The following is a 23,077-nucleotide window of genomic DNA, read 5'->3' as shown; positions in this document are numbered from 1 at the left end:
GTTATTTATCTTATAATTGCTTTGGGGTTACTTTGCTGTTCTTTCTCTAGTTCTCCCAGGTGAGCAGTTAAGTCCTCAATTTTTGCTCTTTCTTTTTTGTTTTTCTAACATTTTTCAAAAAGTGGTTTTATTGAGATATAATTCACACACCATACAATCCATCCCAAATGGGCATTTATGGCAATAAATTTCCCTCTCAGCAATACCTTTGCTACATCCTATAAATTCTGATATGTTGTATTCTCATTTTTGTTCGTTTCCAGGTATTTACCTATTTCTCTTTCAATTTCTTCTTTGACCCACTGATTGTTTAAGATTATGCTGTTTAATCTCCATGTATTTATGAAAATTCTGGTACTTTGGTGGTTATTAATTTCTAGCTTCATTCCATTTTGGTCAAAGAAAGTGCTTTGAGTAACTTCAATCTTACTAAATTTATAGACTTGTTTTGTACCCTAGCATATGATGTATCTTAAAAAACGTTCCATGGGCGCTAGAGAAGAAAGTATATTGTGGTATTTAGGGGTATAGCACTCTAGATATGTCTTGTCAGGTCCCATTTGTTTATTGCATTGTTTAGGTTCTCTATTTCCTTGTTGAGCTTCTGTTTGGTTGTTCTATCTATATAGGAGAGTGGTGTCTTGAAGTTTCCCACTATTATTGTTGAAGTTACCATTGCTCTCTTCAGTTTTGCCAATGTTTGCCTCATGTACCTTGGAGCTCCTTGACTGGGAACATGAGCATTTATGATTGTTATTTCTTCTTGCTGAATTGTGCCTTTTATTAGTATGTAGTGTCCTTTCTTGCCTCTTATGACATCTTTACATTTAAGGTATTTTATCTGATATTAGTATATTAGTATAGCTACTCCTGCTTTCTTTTGGTTACAACTTGTATAGAAGATCTTTTTTCATCCTTTCACTTTCCATCTATTTATATCCTTGGGTCTATGGTGAATCTCTTGTAAGCAGCATATGGATGGATCATATTTTTTAATCCATTCTGCCTATATATAACATATATATTTTACATGGGCAGGCACCAGGAATCAAATCCAGGTCTCTAGCATGGCAGGTGAGAATTCTGCCACTGAGCCACCATCACACCACCCCAATCAGTAGCTTTTAATTGATGATTGTAGTGCATTAACATTCAAAATTATTGCTTTAAAGGCAGTTCTTGAATCTACCATTTTATCCTTTTAGTTTTTATTTGTCCGATCTATATATTCTCTTTCTCTTTTTATCCTTTAAGTTACTCTTACTGATAGTCTTCAGTTCTGTGCCCTCCTCCAGACCTCCCTCATCTTTTTTTTCTGATCCTTTTTCAACCAGCAGAACTTCCTTTAGAGGTCTCTTGTTGAAAAATTATCCCAACCTTTATTTGTCTGAGAAGATTTTACTCTCTCCCTCAGTTTTGAAGGACAACTTGGCCAGATAAAGAAATCTTTCCTGTTCTAGATCTTAAATGTATCATATCACTGCTTTCTTGCCTCCGCTGCACCTGCTGAGTAGTTGATATTTCCCTAGTGTGTAGTGGATCACTTTTTCTAGCTGCTTTCAAGACTTCCTGCTTCTCTTCAACATTTGAACAGAGTATGTGTCTTGGAGTATGTTTGTTTGAGTTTATTCTACTTGGGGTTCTTTGGGATTATTTGATTTGCATATGTATGTCTTTTATATAAGACTTGGGAAGTTTTCCCCCATTATCTCTGCAACTAACCTTCCCAACCCTTTACTCTTCTCTTCTCTTCTTCTGGGACACTGATGATTGTTATATTTGTGTTCTTTGTGTTATCCATCATTTTCCTGAAGTCATGTTCCATTTTTTCCATCTTTTTTGCCATTTGTTCTTTTATGTGTTGAAGTTCAGTCATCCTGTCTTCTAGCTCACTTATTCTTTCTTCTGCCTCTTCAAATCCATTGCTTTGTCCCTCTAGTACATTTCTATTTGATCTACAATATCTTTCATCCCTGTGAGATCGCTGTTTTTCTACTTATTGTTTCAAATTCTCCTTTATGCTCCTCTAATGTCTTCTTGATATTCTTTGTGTCATTATGATTCCAAATTCCTGAGTTTTAATTTGTTCATTTGCCTGGGCCATATCTGCCTGAATCTTCACATGCTTTGTGGTTTTCTGTTGTCTGGGGGGTGGGGGGTGGGGGGCATTTGTTTAACTTGAATTTATTTTGTAAGTTGATTTCCTTGATTTGTCTAAGGTTTGATATTTGTTTGGGTTTACCTTGAAGATCCCCTTTTGCACTTGAGTTGTCATTAATTACTCACTAAATCAAGGCCCAGATCTCTTGGAAGAGATGCAATTCTGCTTGAGGCTTACTAAGAGATGGCACTCTTGAGCCACCTCTTCCCCTCATCACCACCACTCCCCAAATGTGGGGACCAGCTGCGCAATATGGCATGGAGCCAGTGATTATTTTTGGTACCCATCAGGGTAGCTATTCTCACGCTCGGTTTTGCAGGTATACTCTGCGCCTGTTGAGGAAGCTATTTTTGCACCTGGATGGGTGGCTCTTCTCAGTGTCCTACATGGCGACTGTTTTCACACCCATCTGGGTGGCTATTCTCATGCCCAGTGGGGTGGATTTTTGTGGTGCACAGCAGAGTAGCTGGTCCTGGTGGGAGGAACCAGGCTTCTCATTCCTTCGGGGAACCAGTCTGCCATGCCCATGGAGAAGGAGTGCCAGCCTCCACTATGTGGGATCTTGGCCAATTCACCATTGCAGATGGGTGTAGGATGTGTGTCCAATAACTGAGGTCTCCCAAACACTTATTCCATACTGCTCCTAGCTATTTACTAGCTGCCCTAGAGGAAGAGCTAAATTCTACTTCTCACTATACCACCATCTTGCGCCCTTTCCACCAGAACCATATAATTTTAAATACCCACCAAAATAGTGTCCTTAACTTATCATAAATATGTTCCAGAAACTCTATTAGCTCTTAATATTACACCCGAATTTGTGTATGTATAAATATGCACATTTTTATTAATAGAAGTTCCATGACTTTCATTAGACTTTTGAAGAGGTTTGTTACCTTTCCCACCAAAGTTTAAGGATGAAATTGATAAAATTCGTACCAGTGTCGTTACAGATGATTAGACTTAATGCAGCCAAGAAGCTGCAGCACAGCATTTTAGAAAATGAGCTGACAATGAGTGGGGGCCACCCACACTTAGAAGTGTGGTAAGAAAAAAGTATTTCCAGGATTTTCGACTAAAGTGGAGAAATCACAACTTCTGTATTGTTTGGGAGTAGGAATATGCCTAATGAATTTCCAGAATTGTGCAATAGACTACAAAGGCTATGTTTTCAGTGGGACTAATAATCACTCTTAGCTGTAGAGATTAGAGAAAACTCCTTTTCAGGAGGTCTTGAACAAAACCTTGAATGATAGGACAAGCAAAAGCAGAAAACAGTTTCTCTTAGAGTTAGGATTTGAGGAAATATAAATAATTCATTTGGCTATATTCTGTATCTGGGACATAAATGATTTTAGGGGAAATTTATAGATTGACGTGGTTAATAGGTTGGTTAACCAATTTATAAACCAGTATTGATTTCTCCACTTACTTCGCGAATTAAAGAATGATTATTTTACATTACAAATGAATATCATATTACCTTAAGTGATAGATTCTGAATGTATTTCATATGTGAATTTTGGTTACATAAATTCACTTTAGCGTTAAGATTTAAGGAATGTGAATATTCGTAAGGTAAGGTGTGTGGGCCCCTGTCATGTGTGACTTTTCATTGTTAGAGTTTCTTATGATTTTGTGATTTGATTAATTTTACAAAACCTTTTGTTAGTCATTAAAACATTCCTTACATATAAATGCATTGATCACTGGCACTACTATGATCTAGAGTCTAGAAAGAGTAAGGAGGCATTTTGTCATTTTGATAAATAAAATAAACCACAAAAAGGTCTATAGATTTTCTTAAGTTCATAAAAAATGTGGTCCTTGGTTTTGAATCCAGATTCCCTGCCCCTGGCCCACTCAAGCTTCTAAAATACTATATAAATTATCAAGTTAAGCCTAATGTGAAGAAAATACTCACCAACGGGTAATAGGTAATCTGTGGACTTTTAGATGTGGGTGTTTGTGAGCTGTGATTGACTGAGATGACTTTTGAGAAGACTGGGTTCTATTAGAATTCTTTGATTGTATCCTGGATTCACTATCTATATGATAGTGGCACTGCCTCTTTCTTCTTTGTTCTTGCATTCTTTTTCTTCCTCAAAATGTAGAGCCTGGATCAGTTTCCATACTTTATCCTCCACTAGAGAAAACTTTAACCAGAGGGACCATATCTCTTTAAAATTGTGGGTGATTCTTCTCTTTAGATATAAATATTCCATTTTTAATTCCTTTCTCTTAGCCTGAGTCCAGTTACTCTTTTTGTTACTGACTTTTAAAAAATTGCTTATGTCTGTTTTCTTTTCATTGGTCAAAGATAATAAAACAATTTTAGTAAGTTTTACTCTGTGTGTTCCATTTCTTCAAATGTCACACTTTAAAGGAGAACCACAGACAATTATGACTGATCCTCTTAATGAGTGAGTCCTCTTTTCAGAATGTGATGCAGTGATTATGCATTCAACTGTGTCAGCAATTTGTCATACCACAAAGGAAATTCTGTGGTTTAGAAAATGTCTTCTAATGCCCAGTAACTATCACATTCATATTAAATTACTCTTCTCAATCCTAATGTACTTTGGACTATGCTGTCGTAAATAAGTGAGAGAAGAAAATTTCTGTACATGTATGTGTGTGTTATCATAATTTTTAAATCTTGTAATGCATGGAAGAAATTTTTTTTCTTTCCAGAGGAGAAGTGAAAACATTCATTTGCTTACACAATCTAAGAAGTTTTAAATTTGTCTTATAAATTTATTTTCATTGCTTTTAGAACCTTAAATAAAGCTTAGATGAATAAGTAGACAATAACAATACCAAATATTTATATGTACTCACTAAATAGCAATCATGTTTCTTAGAACTTTGCATGTATTAACTCATTTAGCCCTTACAATAGTCCTGTGAGTTAGGTGGTATTATTATTATGCTCATTTTACACATGAGAAAGTAGGGGGACAGAGAGATGAAGGAACTTGCTTACAGGCCCAGTACTACCAAGTGTAGATGCTAGAAATTGACACCAGATTGTCCATCTTAACTGTTATGCTCAGGGACTGCATTGTTCAGTTCACTCTCATTGTGATGACTCAATTGCAAGTATGGAACCATAATAATTTGAAATCTTCTGGTATAGCCTGAGATTATATAGATAGGCAAATTAGAAGAAAAATTCTTTGAACTCAATAATAAAGAGAAATATTAAGTATTAAAATACCTGAGTTTTCTGATAATTTTGCCAAACTTAGAAATTGAATTTAGGATTTTGTTGCTTTGCTGCATAGGTTAATTTATGAGACTGTTACATCTCCAGCATTACATCTCCAAAATTTTGCCATTTTGGAGATGTAATGTTGGCTTACAATTACCCTAAAAGATTGGATGTATGTGTTTTGTCTAAAGCACTATTTACTGTTATGCCTTAATTATAATATACAGTTTTGTTATCAGTGCAAAAGAACAATATGAGAAACTTTCAAGATTGCATGAAAACATGGAAAAATTATACCAGAGTATAATGGGATATTATGCCATTGATGTGAAGAAGGCATCTGTGGAAGACTTTTTCACCGATTTGAATAACTTTAGAACCACATTCATGGTATGATTTAAAAAAAAAATGTTGTTTGAAATGTACTTTTTTCTATAATATCTTTATTATTGCTTTTATTTACTTCATTAGCTTCATTTCATTCTTGATGCCTGTAGTAAAACCTTCCTTTTCTGATGTTGAAAATTAACTTTAAATTTTTTATATTTTAAATCTATTGAAAAATGTGTAGTTTCTTCTGTTTTTTGCTTTTCCAACATTAAGCTCTAATCAGAAATTTTGATTGAAAAGTGACAAATTCTGAAGTTCTTTATAAAGACCTCCTTCCTGGCTGATTACAGAGCACTTCTGTAGTAAGTTTTTGCTATGAATTTGTTTCTTTATACTGCAGATCAATTTGTATTTTTGTGGTATAATTTTACAAAATTCCATGCAGCTCTTGTGAAGCCTTTTTTTTTTTCTTTTCTTTTCTTAAAGCATTGTACTATAAGCTACCTGTGATTTGCCTTTGAATAGATTTTACATTCCTAGGGTTTCCTTTAGATACTTTAATAGGGAGGCCAGGTCTTTGATGTAGAATCCTTTCATTTAGGCATTAAAAAGATCTTTTGAAAAGTATTAGCTGATTAGATGGGGTAAGAAACCACACACACATTAAAGTGAGAAGGCATTGTTGCCTCCCTAGGGAAACTGGTGATGCATTTCTTCTATAAGAAATTATGTTATTCTTAATAAAATTTCAGCAAACATTTGTGGGGATTAAAAAGTTTTGAGGTGTAAAGAGAAAGAAGGTTGAATTTAAAGAGTTGCATCTTTTTAATCTCAGAAAATAGTTTCCCTGAGTTTATCGGACTTGGTTATGACTAGTTGGTTAGGATTAGTTAGGTTTTGAATAAAAATCCAGTATTTTAAAGGAAAACTAGTCTTCAATAAATATACATTTCCTCATAGCTCTCGCTTATTACTTTGCACAAATTCACAATTCTTTAAGTTAAATTTTTACTACCCAAAATGAATTTGCTTAATAATTATATTAATGAGGTACCTATATGTGCCATGTATTGCACAACATATTGTTTTAATTTTTATAATGTTTTATGAGGCAGAATGACTCAGTGGAAGTAGCTCTGGCTTTGGAATCTGAGAGAACTAAATTTGGGTTCCATGTTAGTTATGTAACTGTGAACACTTATTCAACCTCCCTGAGACTCAGTTCTCAAATACATAAAAAGATATATTAATTCCTTTCTTGTAAGAGAGCTTCAATATTAAATGAAATAATATATATGAAATCTTTATCATCATTCCTACATATGGCATTTGTTTGATAAGTTACACATAAAAGTACTAAGATGGACATATGAAATAATAACTGTCATATATTGAAGATTTTCTATGAGTCAGGCAGTCTTCTCAATGTCTTATATATATTACCTCAATTAATTCTCACAATAATGCTACATCTTTTCACTGTTTGTTTCCCTTTGTGGCAAAGAAGGAAGCACAGAAAGGGAAGAGGCCTAGCTCAATGTCATATAGCTATAAAATGGTATAAAATGGAATTAAAATTTAAACCTAAACAGTCTTCTTTCAGAGCGTGTGCTATTCAACTCTGTGTTACACTGCTTCCCATATTCTATGTAGATTGTGTTGCTTTTTACAAATAAGTATCTGACATTTGAAGGATTTCCTAATGAGACCAAGGCCATTTGTTAGTAAGCGACTGAGTAGAGATTTAAATCCATGTCTTTTTCCAAATCTTCCTGAGTTCTAACAAGACTTTGAACATTCTGTGGGTAACTTAACATTTGTGTTACTCAGTGATGGAGAAAGGGAGAACGTATTTGAATGGGAGAAGGGTACAAGAAAGGAGGGAAAACAGAGTGACAGCTATGCTTGGTCCATTTCAGAGTGTGCATGAATCCTAGAAGTAGCTGCTATTGCATGCACACTCCCACATTAACTTTGTTAAATCAAAAATCTTTGGAGCTCATGGTAGTACAACATTGTAAATATAATTTATGTTGCTGAATCATACAATTAAAATGTACATTTTATATGTATGTTATCTGTTCAAAAAAATCTTTGGAGCTAAATATAAAAAACATTTTTATCTAAAGAAAAATTAATTTAGAGATAGAATTTTCTTTAAAGGATAAAAATAAAGAAGAAAAAAGGGAAGCAAGATGGTTGAAAGCTTTTAATGACCAGCAAGGATGAGAAGTGGTGAGATTTTACATAGGTATTTTATTGTTCTTTTCTCTTTTCCATTTTTAAAAAAATATATGGCTCTAGTGCGTAAATTTTAGGAAAACAAAATGTATCTGAAAAGCTCACAGTGTCAATATTTGTAAAAATTAAACCCATCATAGACAACTTTAAATAATCATCATCAATTCAGGTTAATGTCTTACTTTGTTAGATTTTCTGATCTTTTGTTATCTAATTCCATATAATTCATTTTTGGAAACCAGGTTAATTTGTATAAGTCATTATGAAAACAATTAGGTCTCTAAGCTACAGATGTGGAATTTTAGTGTGTTGAAGATCAGTTCTAAAAAGACACATTAAAAGGCAAGGATAAATATTTTTTTATTCAAAAAATACTGTAAAAATGTCTAAATTGTTATTTCATCACCTAACATTTAAGTATACTTCTGGTCACAACTGAGCAAATTTTACCTTAGATGGTATTTTAGTTTATAAGTTGCTGGAATGAAATATACCAGAAATGGAACGGCCTTTAAAAAGGGAATTTATTAAGTTGCGAGTTTACAGTTCTAAGCCTATCAAAATATCCAAAGTAAGGTGTCCAGAGAAAGATGCCTTGGTTCAAGAAAGACCGATGGGTCAGGAACACCTCTGTCAGCTGGTGAGACACATGGCAGGTATCTACTGGGGTCTTGGCTTCCAGTTACAAACATCTTCCCTGGGGGCATTTTCCTTCTTCATCTCCAAAGGTCTCTGGCTATGTGGGCTCTATTGGCTCTAAAGCTTTGGTTCTATTGGCTCTAAAGCTTTTTCCAAAATGGTTCCCTCTTAAAAGGCTCCAGTAAGTGACCCCACCTTGAAGGGGTAGAGACACATCTCCATGAAAACCATCCAATCAAAAGTTACCACCCACAATTGGGTAGGTCACATCTCCATGAAAACAATCAAAGAGAGCCCCCCAGCAATACTGAATGAGGATTAAAGAACTTGGCTTTTTTTGGAGTAAGCAACAGATTCAAATCAGCACAGCTGGTAATCCATTTTGTCTTACATATATATAAAGGTGTTTGAGCCACTGTCTTCACTTCAAATCCAGTCTCCCACCATGGCAGTTTTCACTGGAATGGTTTTCTCTCAAGTCCAGGCCTCTAGAATTGCTGTTCCTTATGCCTGGAATACTCCCCTTACTTTCCCTGGCTAAGTAATCATATTTACTTTTCTGATTTCTACTCAAACTCTGCTTCCTCTAGTAAGATCTGTATCTATTTTGTTTACCTTTGTATCTATATTGCAGTTCATGGCATACAATTTGTTGAACAGATGCTACCATCTACAAGGGTTGACATGCCTTAATATATAATATTTACCTAGTGCCAGCCAAGTGCCAGCCAGCATTCTTCCAAGAACCTTACTTCTATTCACCCACTTAGTCCTTAAAATAACAAATGAGGTATGTATACTGTTATTATTCCCATTTTACAGCTGAGGAAATTGAGACATCAAGAGATTTTTGCCTGCTCGTAGTTACACAGCTAGTAAATGACAGAGATGTGATGTTGACCCAGACAACCTGGCTCCAGATTCTGTGCCATGTTATGGCTAAACTGTATTCACTCATATTAAAGGTGTAATTCCTATAACTGTTTAAAACAGGACTAACTTGAAACACAATCCTTCCCCCAAAATGTGGCCCCTTTACTGGTAATGGCAATTTAGTCTGTGAATAACTTATTCACACTTATTTATATTTTAGTATTGCCCAGAATTTAAACTTGAGCAATTAAAGGCTGGTTCACTTTTATTCAGAGCTCTTTACTAGACCTTTAATCATACAATCATTCATCAGTGTTACTAGGATTTTACAATTAATCTGAAAGTTATAGCTCTTCAGATTCTTGTTTAGCTCGGTGGGAGCCTTGTTACAATAGCTGAAGAAACATCTGTTACATTCTGCTACCTCAAACTATGGAGTCCAAGTAGAAAAGTTTCATGATTTTCTAGCTTCCTCTAAGGAATAGGTGTTCATTTTGAAAGCAGTTTAACCCCTTTTCTTGTTGAGAGTTCTCAACTGGAATTAGTTTTGTTTTAGTTTGTTTTTGCTTTGGTTTTTTAATAGTCCACTATATCTATTATACTGACTGGGGATATTTTCTGCTTAGAACAACTGATCAGCTTCCCAAGAAGCAGAGATTACGTTTGCATTGTAATGTCATTCAGCTTTATTTTTCTTACTATCCTCAACAGGACAAAACCAAAACAACTGCTGCTGATTGAGTGCTTGCTTATTCCTATACCCTGTGCTAGGTGCTTTAAGTCTTGTCACATTTAGTCTCCACATCGTTTTGGTGAGGTACAGAATTTTACACGTGAGGTAACAGTGTGTTAGAGAAGGTCGGTGCTTTTGCAGACATGCTTCAGTGTTGGTAAGGATAGTGTTTCAACCAAGGCCTGCTCAATTCCTGGCTCTGCTGCCCAGTTTCTAAGAAATTTCAAATGTAATTTCTAAGGATGTTCTTGGTAACCTAACAGAGTGGATCAGTACAAGGCACAGTTTATTTTCCTGCTCCTTTATATACTTTCTATTTTCATTGATGGGTTCATGATATAAGAATGTAAGTCTAATTCTGTTTCAAACTATAACATAGTCTCTTTAAAATTAGACGTCAGCCCTTTTCCATAATGGATTTTTATTTCCTATAAAATTCATGTGAAACATTAAGTTCAAATTGGAGGTATTAGGTGGAAATATTTTATTTCAAGCTGTAGGGTGTAAATTGGTGGCCTACCAAACATCAAGCCTTCTACCAAATGAAATTCTTGCTTTTTGCTATATAATAATAATCATCATGTTCCACTTGTGGCTGGTTTTAGAGTCATTTTCACATGCCATTACCAATATTTCAACATTTAATACATGGTATCATTCTTCTAAAAAAAGGAATCGAGCTCATTATGGAATTTTTGTTTGATCCTACTAGGAACCTTGTGCAATAGCTATAGTATCATATTTGTCCATTGATTTATTTATTATTTTTTTTTAATTTAATCTTTTTTTTTTTTTTTTTGCATGGGCAGGTGCCAGGAATCAAACCCAGGCTTCTGGCATGGCAGGCAAGAATTCTGCCACTGAGCCACCATTGTACTGCCCTGTCCATTGATTTTAAACTTAATTTTCCTTACTTTCTTTGGTCACTGTGGCCTTGAAGCATAATATATGCCCTGCTCCTACTTCCCATTTATATTCAGATTAGAAAATCTTGTTCTAACTTCTTTTACTCACATTGGCCTGAATAATGCTTTTTCTTCTTGAACTTTCTCATTACTTATCCTGATGTTTGGTACCCCCTTTTTTTTAGTCATTGGAAGTTCATTTGCTAGTCTTTCTTTAATTGTTAGCATGGAGCAACAGCACTCTCAGCTCCTCAAGCACATGTCATTTGACATCTTACATGTTTTGCTTAAATGTCTCATCTTAGAGAAATACTTCCATATGCTTTCACCTCTTAATATCTTTTCCTATTTGGGTCAAAATAATTTTTCTACCAAATTGTACTTACTAGGGACATGTTGGGGGAGTTCCAGGAAGATGGAGAAATAGAAGTAGCAGGGCTCACCCCTCTTCCAAAAAGAGCAAGTGGTCAGTCAGAAATTCCAAAACTACTTCCGGGTCAAGATGGCGGCTTAACAATGTGCACATTTTAGTTCGTCCTCCAGAACAACTACTAAATAACCAGGAACAGTACAGAACAGCTCCTGGGGCCACGTCAGTGACCAGACACACAGCGTACCCCACTCTGGACCAGCTGGACCTGCTGCAAGCCCCCGCAGAACCGTGAGTTGCTAAAGCTGCGTCGGCTGGCACCCCTCCCCACAGGCCACTTCCCAGAGGGGAAAAGAAAGAGACTTTACCAGCAGCAGAGACTGAGCACAACCAAATACCAATTGTGGAATTAATTAACAAATTCTGACTACTGAAAAAGGCCCCCAGCTCAGGTGAACCTGATCAAAGCGGATGTTGCTCATTTTTGCCCTGGCGCCAAGGGGGCAGGACTGATGGAAAAAGAAAAAAAAAAGAAGGAAAGAGAGGTTTTTGTGGCTGTCTCTTCTACAAAGGCTTAACTGCCTTTGGATATAGTGACAGGACTTCCAGGCTGCAACTGCCCCAGGCATAGGCGGAAGCGAGCTCATTGGGGGCCTCACCAGGGGAGGGGTAAAGCCCATCTCAGGTGGAATCCCTCCCTCAAGGAATTCAGACACCAGGGCTTGGTAATTTGAAGCCATTAAAACCAGCCTACAACCTCTCCTCTGTCTCCACCACACCCCCAGCAGGGAGAGTCTGCCAAAGTTAAACGTACCACATTATCTTATGCTGGTGGGACCTGCAGGCAGACAAGCACCACATCCTGGGCAGGATAAGAAAAACAGAATCAGAGACTTCACAGGAAAGTCTTTCAACCTTCTGGGTCTCACCCTCAGGGAAAACAGACGCAGGTGACTCTTTCCTCCTGATAGGAGGCCAGTTTGGTCTGGAAAAATCTGACTGGGGTCTAAAATACCTAAGTAGACCCTCCTAAGGGTGGGGGGAAAAGGCACCATACAAGCAGGGCAAGAAACAAGAAAACAAGAACTGAAAAATTCTCCTCTGTTAAACAAAACATAGCTAGAGGTCCAGATAAAGCTGAACTGAATGTCAAAGAACAGATAGACAACAAATTCATCCAGCAAGAAAACCCTAGGTAAAAGAAGTGAAAAAAATCTCTAGAATAAACTAATTAAGGTAATTAAATGCCTAGACACCAGCAAAAAATAACAGATCACACTAGGAAAATTGAAGATATGGCCCAGACAAAGGAACAAAACCAACAATTCAAATGACTTACAGCAGCTGAAACAATTAATTCAGAATATACGAACAGACATGGAAAACCTCATCAAAAACCAAATCAATGAATTGAGGGAGGAATGAACAAAAAGAAGAAATTGAAAGTCTGAAAAAAAAATCACAGAACTTATGGGAATGAAAGGCAAGGTAGAAGAGATGAAAAAAACTATGGAAAACTACAATGGTAGATTTCGAGAGACAGAACGTAGGATTAGTGAACTGGAGGATGGAACATCGGAAATCCGGCAAGAAAAAGAAAATATAAAGAAAAAAAATGGAAAAATATGAGCAGGGACTCAGGGAATTGAAAGACAAGATGAATATTCACATGAATATACGTGTTGTGGGTATCCCAGAAGGAGAAGAGAAGGGAAAAGGAGGAAAAAAACTAATGGAGGAAATTATCACTGAAAATTTCTCAACTCTTATGAAAGACTTAAAATTACAGATCCAAGAAGTGCAGCGTACCCCAAAGAGAATAGATCCAAATAGACGTATTCCAAGACATTTACCAATCAGAATGTCAGAGGTCAAAGAGAAAGAGAGAATCTTGAAAGCAGCAAGAGAAAAGCAATCCATCACATACAAGGGAAGCCCAATAAGGCTATGTGTAGATCTCTCAGCAGAAACCATGGAGGTGAGAAGACCATGGGATGATATATTTAAATTATTAAAAGACAAAAACTTCCAACCAAGAATTCTTTATCCAGCAAAATTGTCCTTCAAAAATGAGGGAGAAGTTAAAACATTTTCAGACAAAAAAATCACTGAGAGAATTTGTAACCAAGAGACCAGCTCTGTAAGAAATACTGAAGGGAGTATTAGAGACAGATACAAAAAGACAGAAGAGAGAGGTGTGGAGAAGAGTGTAGAAAGGAAGACTATGAGTAAAGGTAAAAAGAAAGAAAATTAGATATGACATATAAAATCCAGAAGATAAAATAGTAGAAAAAAGTACTACCCATGCCGTAATAACACTGAATGTTGATGGATTAAACTCCCCAATTAAAGGACATAGTCTGGAAGAATGGATTAAAAAACAGTACCCATCTATATGCTGTCTCTACTCAAAGACTATGAGGGCAAGGACATAAATGGACATTTGCACACCAGTGTTTATAGCAGCATTATTTACAATTACCAAAAGATGGAAACAGCCAAAATGTCCATCAACAGACAGTTGGCTAAACAAACTGTGACATATACATAAGATGGAATATTATGCAGCTGTAAGACAGAATAAAGTTATGAAGTGTGTAACAACATGAATGGACCTTAAGGACATTATGCTGAGTGTAATTAGCCAGAAACAAAAGGACAAATACTGTATGGTCTCACTGATATGAACTGGCATTAGTGAATAAATTTGGAATATTTTGTTGGTAACAGAGACCATCAGGAGATAGAAATAGGGTAAGACATTGGGTAAATGGAGCTGAATGGATATAGATTGTGCAACAGGACTGAATATAAAAACTCAGAAATGGACAGCACAATATTACCTACCTGTAATACAATTATGTTAAAACACTGAATGAAGTTGCATGTGAGAATGATAGAGGGAGGAGGGCTGGGGGCATAAATGAAATCACAAAGAAAGATAGATGATAAAGATTGAGATGATATAATCTAGGAATACCTAGAGTGTATAATGATAGTGACTAAATATACAAATTAAAAAAATGTTTTTGCATGAGGAAGAACAAAAGAATGTCATTACTGCAGTGTGCTGAAAATAGATGATAATTAATATTTAAAAATTTCAACTAATGTGTGAGACTAAAGCAAAAAATGTTTATTTGGTACAAATTTATATTTTGACTGGTACATCTCCTAATATAACTTATGTAGATAGTTGGTTGAATACCTTAAGTGCATGGAACTTTGGGTAGGACATGAGATTTTGTTGGTTTGTCCAGGTGATGCCCTGATGAATGCCAGAGTGATTTGATCAGTGAGTGGAAAAGTATTTGCAAAGTCCCCTCGAGGAATGGTGAGAATGGGGGAAAACTCAACTTCCCCAAGTTAAATTCTTGATATTCTCACAAGGAGTGTGGACAACCAAAGCTATAGGCTAAGCCCCCAGTCCTGGGGTTTGTTCATATGAAACTTAACCCAACAAAGGATAGGTCAAGCCTACTTAAAATTAGGCCTAAGAGTCACCCCCAAGAGAACCTCTTTTGTTGCTCTGATGTGGCCTCTCTCTCCAGCCAACACAACAAGCAAACTCACCACCCTCCCCCTGTCTATGTGGAACATGACTCCCAGGGGTGTGGATCTTCCTGGCAACATGGGAAAGAAATCCCAGAATGAGCCGAGATTCAACACCAAGGGCTTGAGAAAAACTCTAGAATGAGCTGAGACCCAGCATCAAGGGATTGAGAAAATCTTCTCTACCAAAAGGGGAAAGACTGAAATGAGACAAAGTGTCCATGGCTGAAAGATTCCAAATACAGTCGAGAGGTTATCCTGGAGGTTATTCTTATGCATTAAGTAGATATCGCTTTGTTATCCAAGATGCATTGGAGAGGCTGGAGAGAACTGCCTGAAAATATAGAGCTGTGTTCCAGTAGCCATGTTTCTTGATGATGATTGTATAATGATATAGCTTTCACAATGTGACTGTGTGATTGTGAAAACCTTGTGTCTGATGCTCCTTTTATCTACCTTGTCAACAGATGAGTAGAACATATGGAATAAAAATAAATAACAGGGGAACAAGTTTAGTTTGAAATGCTAGTGATCAGTGAAAGGGGCGGTAAGGAGTAGGGTATGTGAAAAAAATTTTTTCTGTTTTTGTTTTATTTTTCTGTTGTCTTTTTATTTCTTTTTCTGAATTGATGCAAATGTTCTGGGAAATGATCATGATGATGAATATACAACTATGTGATGATATTGTGAATTGCTGAGTGTATGTATAGAGTGAAATGAGCATCTGTTGGGAATGTTTGTGTTTCTTTCTTGTAATGTTTTTAATTAATAAAAAATTAAAGAAAAAAAAAAAAGAAAGAAATTCCAAAACTACCATTCTGGGGTTCTAGAGACCAGGGAGTACTATGCAGCATCCAGGAAGGAGCAGGACAGGAAGACTGAGAAACTGCAGCAAAATCAGTTAGTGAATCACTCCCAAGTAGAAGCTAGTGCTGATCCCTCACCCTGGAAGCAAGCAGTCTTAGACGCAGTCCATTATTGGCTGCCACAGACAGAGAAGGTGTGGTGGTTTTCCTCCCCTAGGAAAAGGGTGGGGGAGGGGAACATGGCTGAGGATCAGGCATAGCTTCAGATCAGTGGGCTGCTGAACCTAGCTCTGAATCATGGTTCTATCCTGCCTGAAACAGAAATCCTCTTGGCCATTGTTTCAACAGTGCCTTTGGAGATTGGGGGAAAAAATACATTCCTAGAGCTGGGATGGAAAGGTTTGCCGAAGGGCACCATCTGCTGAGCAGGCTAGGAAAGTGCACCTTTGGGGAGTTGAAGGTGTGGGTACAAAAAAAAGAAAAGGCTTTGGGGTGTCTTTCCTGTTCCTCTCCCCAGGAACCTTTGGAGACTCTGATCAGAACACCCCAAAGTCCTAGAAAAACCCAAAGTCCTAGAATAAGTTGAACCAATAGCCAAAGAAGAGCTTAAACTAAAGCCAATCAGCAAGAAAACCCAAGGCAAAAGAGAGAACCTAATCATCAGAGTAAATGCATCAAGATCAGATGCCTAGACATCAGTAAAAAAAAAAGTTACAAGCCATACTAAGAAACAGAAAGATCTGGCCCAGCCAAAGGAACAACTTAAAAAGTGGAGATACAGAATTTGGAACCACTAATCAAAGATGTTCAAACAAATCTCCTAAGTCAGTTTAAGGAGATGAAGGAGAATATGGCTCAAGAGATAAAGAATATTAAGAAGGCAGTGGTGATCATAAAGAAGAATTTGGAAGAATGCAAAGAAAAATAGCAGATCTTATGGGAATGAACGGCACAACAGATGAGATTAAAACTGCATTAGAGGCATACAATGTCAGATTTGAACAGCTGGAAAAAAGGATCTGTGACCTAGAAGCAGGATATCTGAAATGGGCCTGAGAAAAGAACAGATAGAGAAAAGAATGGAAAACATTAAGCAGAGACTCAGGAAACTGAATGACAGCATGAAGTGCACAAACATATGCATCATGGGTGTCCCAGAAGGAGAAGAGAAGGTAAAGGGGGAAGAAAGAATATTTGAGGAAATAATGGCTGAAAAATTACCAAATTTGTATGAAAGCCATAAATGTCCATGCCCACGAAGCACAACATACTCCGAACAGAATGTAAGGAACATACTAATCAGAATGTAAAATGCCAAAGACAGAGAATCCTGAAAGCAGCAAGAAAAAAACAACTCATCACATAAAAAGGACACTCTATAAGTCTAAGTACCGATTTCTCATCAGAAACCATGAAGGCGAGAAGACAATGGTATGATATATTTTTAGGTACTGAAAGAGAAAAATTGCCAGCCAAGGTCTTTATCTGGCAAAACTGTCCTTCAAAGAGGAGGGTGAGTTTAAAATATTTACAGATAAACAGAAACTGAGAGAGTTCTTTAACAAGAGGCCTGCCCTTCAAGAAACATTAAAAAAATTTCTGTAGGTTGAAAGGAAAAGAGAGGAGAGAAAGTCTTTGATGAGACTTGAGAAGTGAGGACTATCAATAAGGGTAAGGGAAGCAGTAGCAAGAGAGACATGAAAGCCAAAGGATAAAATGGTTGAAGTTATTACCTTAACAGTAATAACACTAAATGTTAATGAATTAAACTCCCCAATCAAAAGACATGAATTGGCAGAATGGAAGAAAATGTCATTTCCTAGTTAATTAGACACATAACTGCTATATGGAATTGATGTGATTGCACTTAAAGAAGTGAAAATTTTGGGTTGTGTAGCTTTTTTCCTGAACACCTAAGCATTTCCTATTGAGATTTTAGAGTAATGAAAAAGCATTAGACATCCTTCTTTATTAATTGTTTCTAAGATTCTGAATATCCAGAAATCCCACTTTTGGGTTAGAATTTTGAGGACAGCAGAGAGCAATCCCTGTCTTAAAAAGATTACTCTTGTGCACACAAAAAATTGGGGAGTATGATAGTCTATTTTTTTCTTTTTTTTGGCATGGCAGGCGAGAATTCTGCCACTGAGTCACTGTTGCACCACCTGAGCATTGTATTCTTTTATTTTTCTTTTTACATTGATACAGATATATGTGCAGTACTTTGCAGTTATATTTTCTAGTCAGTTCCTCCCTAAACTTTTCATTTTCCTATGTACGTTACTTCCATCTGGATTATATGTGATAAGAATCAACAAGAAATATTATTACCTCTGATTTCTTCAAATTTTAAGTGATTGATGAATTCTGTATAAGATAAGCCTCACTCTCTTTGTTTTCTTTTTTTGTGAAAAATAAGATATATACAAAAAACAATAAATTGCAAAGCACATCACAACAATTTAGTTGTAGAGCAGATTTCAGAGTTTGGTATGGGTATAATTCCACAATTTTAGGTTTTTCCTATTAGCCGCTACTAGACACTGGAGGCTAAAGGAAATATAAATATGATGATTGAGCAATCATTCTCATTTGTTAAACCCTCCTTTCTATGTATAACTCCACCATCTCCTTTGATCTTTCTCCATTTGGGTATTTGGGCTTTGCCCATTCTAACTTTTTCATGTTAGAAGGGGCTGTCAGTGGGATAGGGGGATGGAACTAGTTGATGTGCTGGGGAGGCTGGCCCCTCTGCATTTCAGGACTTGCCTGGTCTAGGCACCCATCTGGAGGTTGTAGCTTTCTGGAAAGTAACCCTAACCCTAGTGCATGGAACCTTTGTAGAATCTCATATAATGACCTAGGTGTTCTTTAGGGTTGGCAAGAGTGGTTTGGCTTTGGGTTTGGCAAACTATGATAGGTAACAATGTCTAACTGAAGCTTGTGTAAGAGTAGCCTCCAGAGTAGTCTCTCAGCTCTATTTGAACTCCCCAGTAACTGATAACTTCTCTATTATGCTTCTTTTCCCCCTTTTGGTCAGAGTGGCATTGTCGATCCCATAGTGCCAGGGCCAGGCTCATCCTTAAGAGTCATATCCATGTCGCCAGGGACATTTTCACCCCTGGATGTCATGTCCTACATAGTGGGGAAGGCAATGATTTCACTTGCAGAGTTGGGCTTAGAGAGAGAAAGAGGCCATCTGAGAAATGAAAGAGTCCTCTGGTATACCCTCTGGGTAGGCTAAGTTTCTCTGCTACCTAAATAAGCTATACAAGAACAAGCCTCAAGATCAAGAGCTTGGCCTATTGATTTGGGTATCCCTAATGTTTGACACAGTATTGGGGGGTTCCCTGGTGGTAAAGTTTAATAGTTCCATATTTTTTTCCCCCTCACCTCAAGGAACTTTGCCAATACTTCCTGATTTTCTGCTTAATATACTCTGGGATGTATGCAGGCATTGCATCAAGTTGCACAGGATTAAAGGCTCTCAATCTTATTTTGGGCTCCCTGTGTTTGAGTTGTTAAAATGATATATCAGGTTGAGTTAAATTATGTGCCACAGAAAATTTAGGTTCTGGACAAAATAAACCTTTCTTCCTTTAGTCTTAAAGAGTAGGTGAAGTTCTAAAATACAGGCAATGTCTTCCTAACCCCTGTATTCTGAATTACCTTAATCCTGACCTGATTGGCTTCACTCTTATCTCTAAAGACCAGTTTATGCATATATAGCACAGCCTTTCAAAATCCAGAAATAGCAATTACTGCTCTGGACTAAATGTGACTGCTATAAAAGCTCACAGTCTAAGCCCCAATTTTCTTATAAGTGTTTTCTAAATGAAACCATACAATACTTGCTTTTTTGTTTCTGGTTTATTTGCCTCACCAAATGTATCCTTCAGCCACCTCCATCCATTGGGCATCATGTATAATGTCCAAAGTCAACAGAAAGACATTCTATTTTGAAGACCAAATGACAAAATATACATATATTCTCAAAACATTAGCTATCTATAAATAATAGAAGCATAGTGAATTCTACTTTTCCCATTTCATTCTAACAGAGTAGACCTCTTAAGTACATTGTCCCTTTTTTATGTTATGTTTCCATATGGAATGCTTTTAACCAAGTACACATCTTTTCCATCGATACCTGTCTTGATTATTTCTACAATTTTGCTAAAATTATGTTTCATCCATTAAAGATTCATCATTCTTGCTATTTGCTGATGTTAAGTTGATTTTTGGTTTATATAATTAAAATACCTATGGTGAACAAATATAAAATCAATTATAACTCATTTAACCCTACTACATCTGTTGGTCAAATACAATTTATTTTTCTACTGAATACTGTGACTATCATAGTGAATTGCCAAACAAAAATGAAACCATCCAGTGTAAAGATATTTGTAGTGCACAATTTTTTTTTTGATATGGAGAGAAGCCAGAACAAAACCTATTTTGCCAAATCACTTAAATTCTGCAAATTTGATGCTTGCCAACTTTGTAGATGCCATTAGTGCTATTATTATGGACTAAACAACTGACTGCTAAGAACTCCAAAACCCTAAGCATTCCCTATGTTGTTGTGGAGTGATTCTTTATATTTTGTCAGAGGAAAGGAAATCATGAATAATACCTATGATTGAGCGTAAAACCAAGTTTTATAATTATAATGGGAATCATATTTTCTCCTTGCTTATTTTGGTGAACTTATGACTTGAAAATTATATTTTGAGTCCTTTTATGTATTGTTTATGTCTTCATTAGCACCATTATTATTTTAAGATTATACATGGAGAAATAAAGCTTCAAGATTATACATGGAGAAATAAAGCTCCAAACTGAGAACAAAATAAATACTCTAACTACTAGTTCTTTTTAAATCCTGATCCTTTATTATCTGTTGGTTTAAGGACTTATTTTAATTCCAGTTGTGAATATTTTGGGTTTGCTACCTTGAAAACTTATTTTATTCTGCTAAATTCTCTGTTTTAGTTTGCTAGCTGCCAGAATGCAATATACCAGAAACAGAATGGCTTTTAAAAAGGGGAATTTAATAAATTGCCAGTTTACAGTTCTAAGGCTGAGAAAATGTCTCAATTAAAACAAGTCTATAGAAATGTCCAATCTAAGGCATCCAGGGAAAGACACCTTGGTTCAAGAAACTGATGAAGTTCAGGGTTTCTCTCTCAAGTGAGAAGGCACATGGCAAACATAGTCAGGGCTTCTCTTTCAGCTATAAGGGCTCATGACGTACATGGCATCATCTGCTAGCTTTCTTTCCTGGCTTCCAGTTTCATGAAGCTCCCTGGAGGTGTTTTCCTTCTTCATTTCCAGAGGTTGCTGGCTGATGGACTCTATGCTTCATTGTGCAGCAGCATTCTCTGTTCTCTCCAAATCTCCTGGCTTTCCCTCTTGTCATTCTCTTTTATAGGATTCCAGTAAACTAATCAAGACCCACCCCAATGGGTGGAGGCATGTCATCACCTAATCCAGCTTAACAACCACTCTTGATTAAATCCATCTCCAGGGAGATGATCTAATTACAGTTTCAGGCATACAGTATTGAATAGGGGTTATTCTGCCTTTACGAAATGGGATTTAGATTAAAACATGGCTTTTCTAGGGAATGAGCACACCCTCCTCATCTTTACCCTTTAATCATCCAAATAAATCATACTTAGACTAGTTGGCTTAATTTTTCTTTTTTACTATTAAGATTTTTTTCTTACTGTGCATTGCTCAATGTGAAAATAAATAGCATTTGACTGACATAATCTGTATCATTAAATGACTAGTAATTTGTCTTTCTCTTTTACATTTTACGTACTTTTCCTGCTCACTGAAATAATATAGCAAAAGGTAAAGCCTGTATTATTCTGATACAACAGTTGGAACAGTAACAGTAGATTGATAGTAGACAGAAAAGAATCAACTAAATAATACGTAAAAAGGTATCAACCCATGTAATTGAAAAGGTAACATTTTACTGAGACACAACCCACAAAAAATGAGCACAATGGCATTTTCTTTGTACATCAGATATGACATTCTTCTACATTCTTATCGCATACATGCAAATACGTAGAAGATAGAGAGAGAGAATGATATTAAGGGTAGATACTTTTCGTTAAGATTTTTTTTTATATTATGCTTAAATATAGCCAGGTTCATGTTGGATAGTGTTGGATCTTTTCGTTGGTGATTAGTAGTAACCTGGAGAAGCAGTGCTCTGTCACCACACTTGTACCTCTTGGCTGCCAGTTTGTCCAGAGTTATATCCTTTTTCTTTCTTTTTTTTTGTTATTATTTTCTTCAGAATTATATCTTCATTTAGCTTCAGAGCCATGCAATTGTGAGGTGAAAAGAATTTTACATTTATAGTATATTACTTCAGAACACAAGGAAAGAGAGCATATTTTGTGGAAACTCAAATTATTCTTTGGAGAAAATATCTCTTAGGTGTTTTCATATCTTATTTATATATTAGAGAAGTTGCTCAATATTGAGGTATCTCACTTATTTGAGATTTTTACAAAGTATTTAAAGAATTGCAAATAAACTCATTGCATCGTTGTAAAGGATCATAATGTTGAATCCCTGAAGGGCTAATAAGGAATTCATTGTTTCATCTGAGACTGACTTTACAGTTAAGAACAATTTGAAGCCCTCACGCATACTCAGGAATGTATACTCAGCATACATTCTAGTTTGCTTCTCAAAGAATAGTTTCCACTTTTCATAAGTTTCACAGTCATAAAAAGTTCAATCATTAGCAACTTGTATTGAATGTTAAGATGATGGTTTTGCCACTATTTAGCATGCCAAGCTCTCATATTCTCATGGATAGAATTTTTTATTGGGTTTGGTAATAATATATATATTTTTTTGCTTGGGTAGGCACTGGGAGTTAAACCCAGGTCTCTGGCATGGCAGGCCAGAACTCTGCCTGCTGAGTCACTGTGGCCCGCCCCGGTAATACTATTTTGATTAACTTAATATCCTAAATTTCCTTCTAAAATTATCACCTTGTACTTGTTAAAAACATTTGTTTTTAAGAATGAATTATTTTCCATGAAGTAGTTATAATATATTATCATTATTATTTAATTTTTGCATTGGAGGAAGTTTTTATATTCAGTTACAAAGGAAAATATTTGTTTATAAATTTTTTAAGAAAATATGGCAAGAAAGAAACACAAACATTCTTAACATATCATTCTGTTCTACATATATAATCAGTAATTCAC

The 23,077-nt window shown here is 36.1% G+C and overlaps 1 protein-coding gene across 6 annotated transcripts in view; it reads left to right on the top strand.

Moving 5' to 3' along the window:
* The window catches only part of DIAPH3 (diaphanous related formin 3), a 609,701-nt gene that overhangs the window by 394,400 nt on the left and 192,224 nt on the right, over positions 1-23,077 (top strand). For all 6 annotated transcript variants that reach the window (XM_077158393.1, XM_077158392.1, XM_077158397.1 and 3 more), the window contains one exon: positions 5,602-5,765. In XM_077158393.1, the coding sequence (XP_077014508.1) occupies positions 5,602-5,765 (164 nt within the window). The remainder of the gene's footprint in view (positions 1-5,601; positions 5,766-23,077) is intronic.

The sequence above is a fragment of the Tamandua tetradactyla genome, chromosome 4 (genome assembly GCF_023851605.1).
Source record: "Tamandua tetradactyla isolate mTamTet1 chromosome 4, mTamTet1.pri, whole genome shotgun sequence".
NCBI lineage: Eukaryota > Metazoa > Chordata > Mammalia > Pilosa > Myrmecophagidae > Tamandua > Tamandua tetradactyla.
Note: the sequence above shows the minus strand (reverse complement) of the source record. Positions and strands in the feature narration are given on the sequence as shown.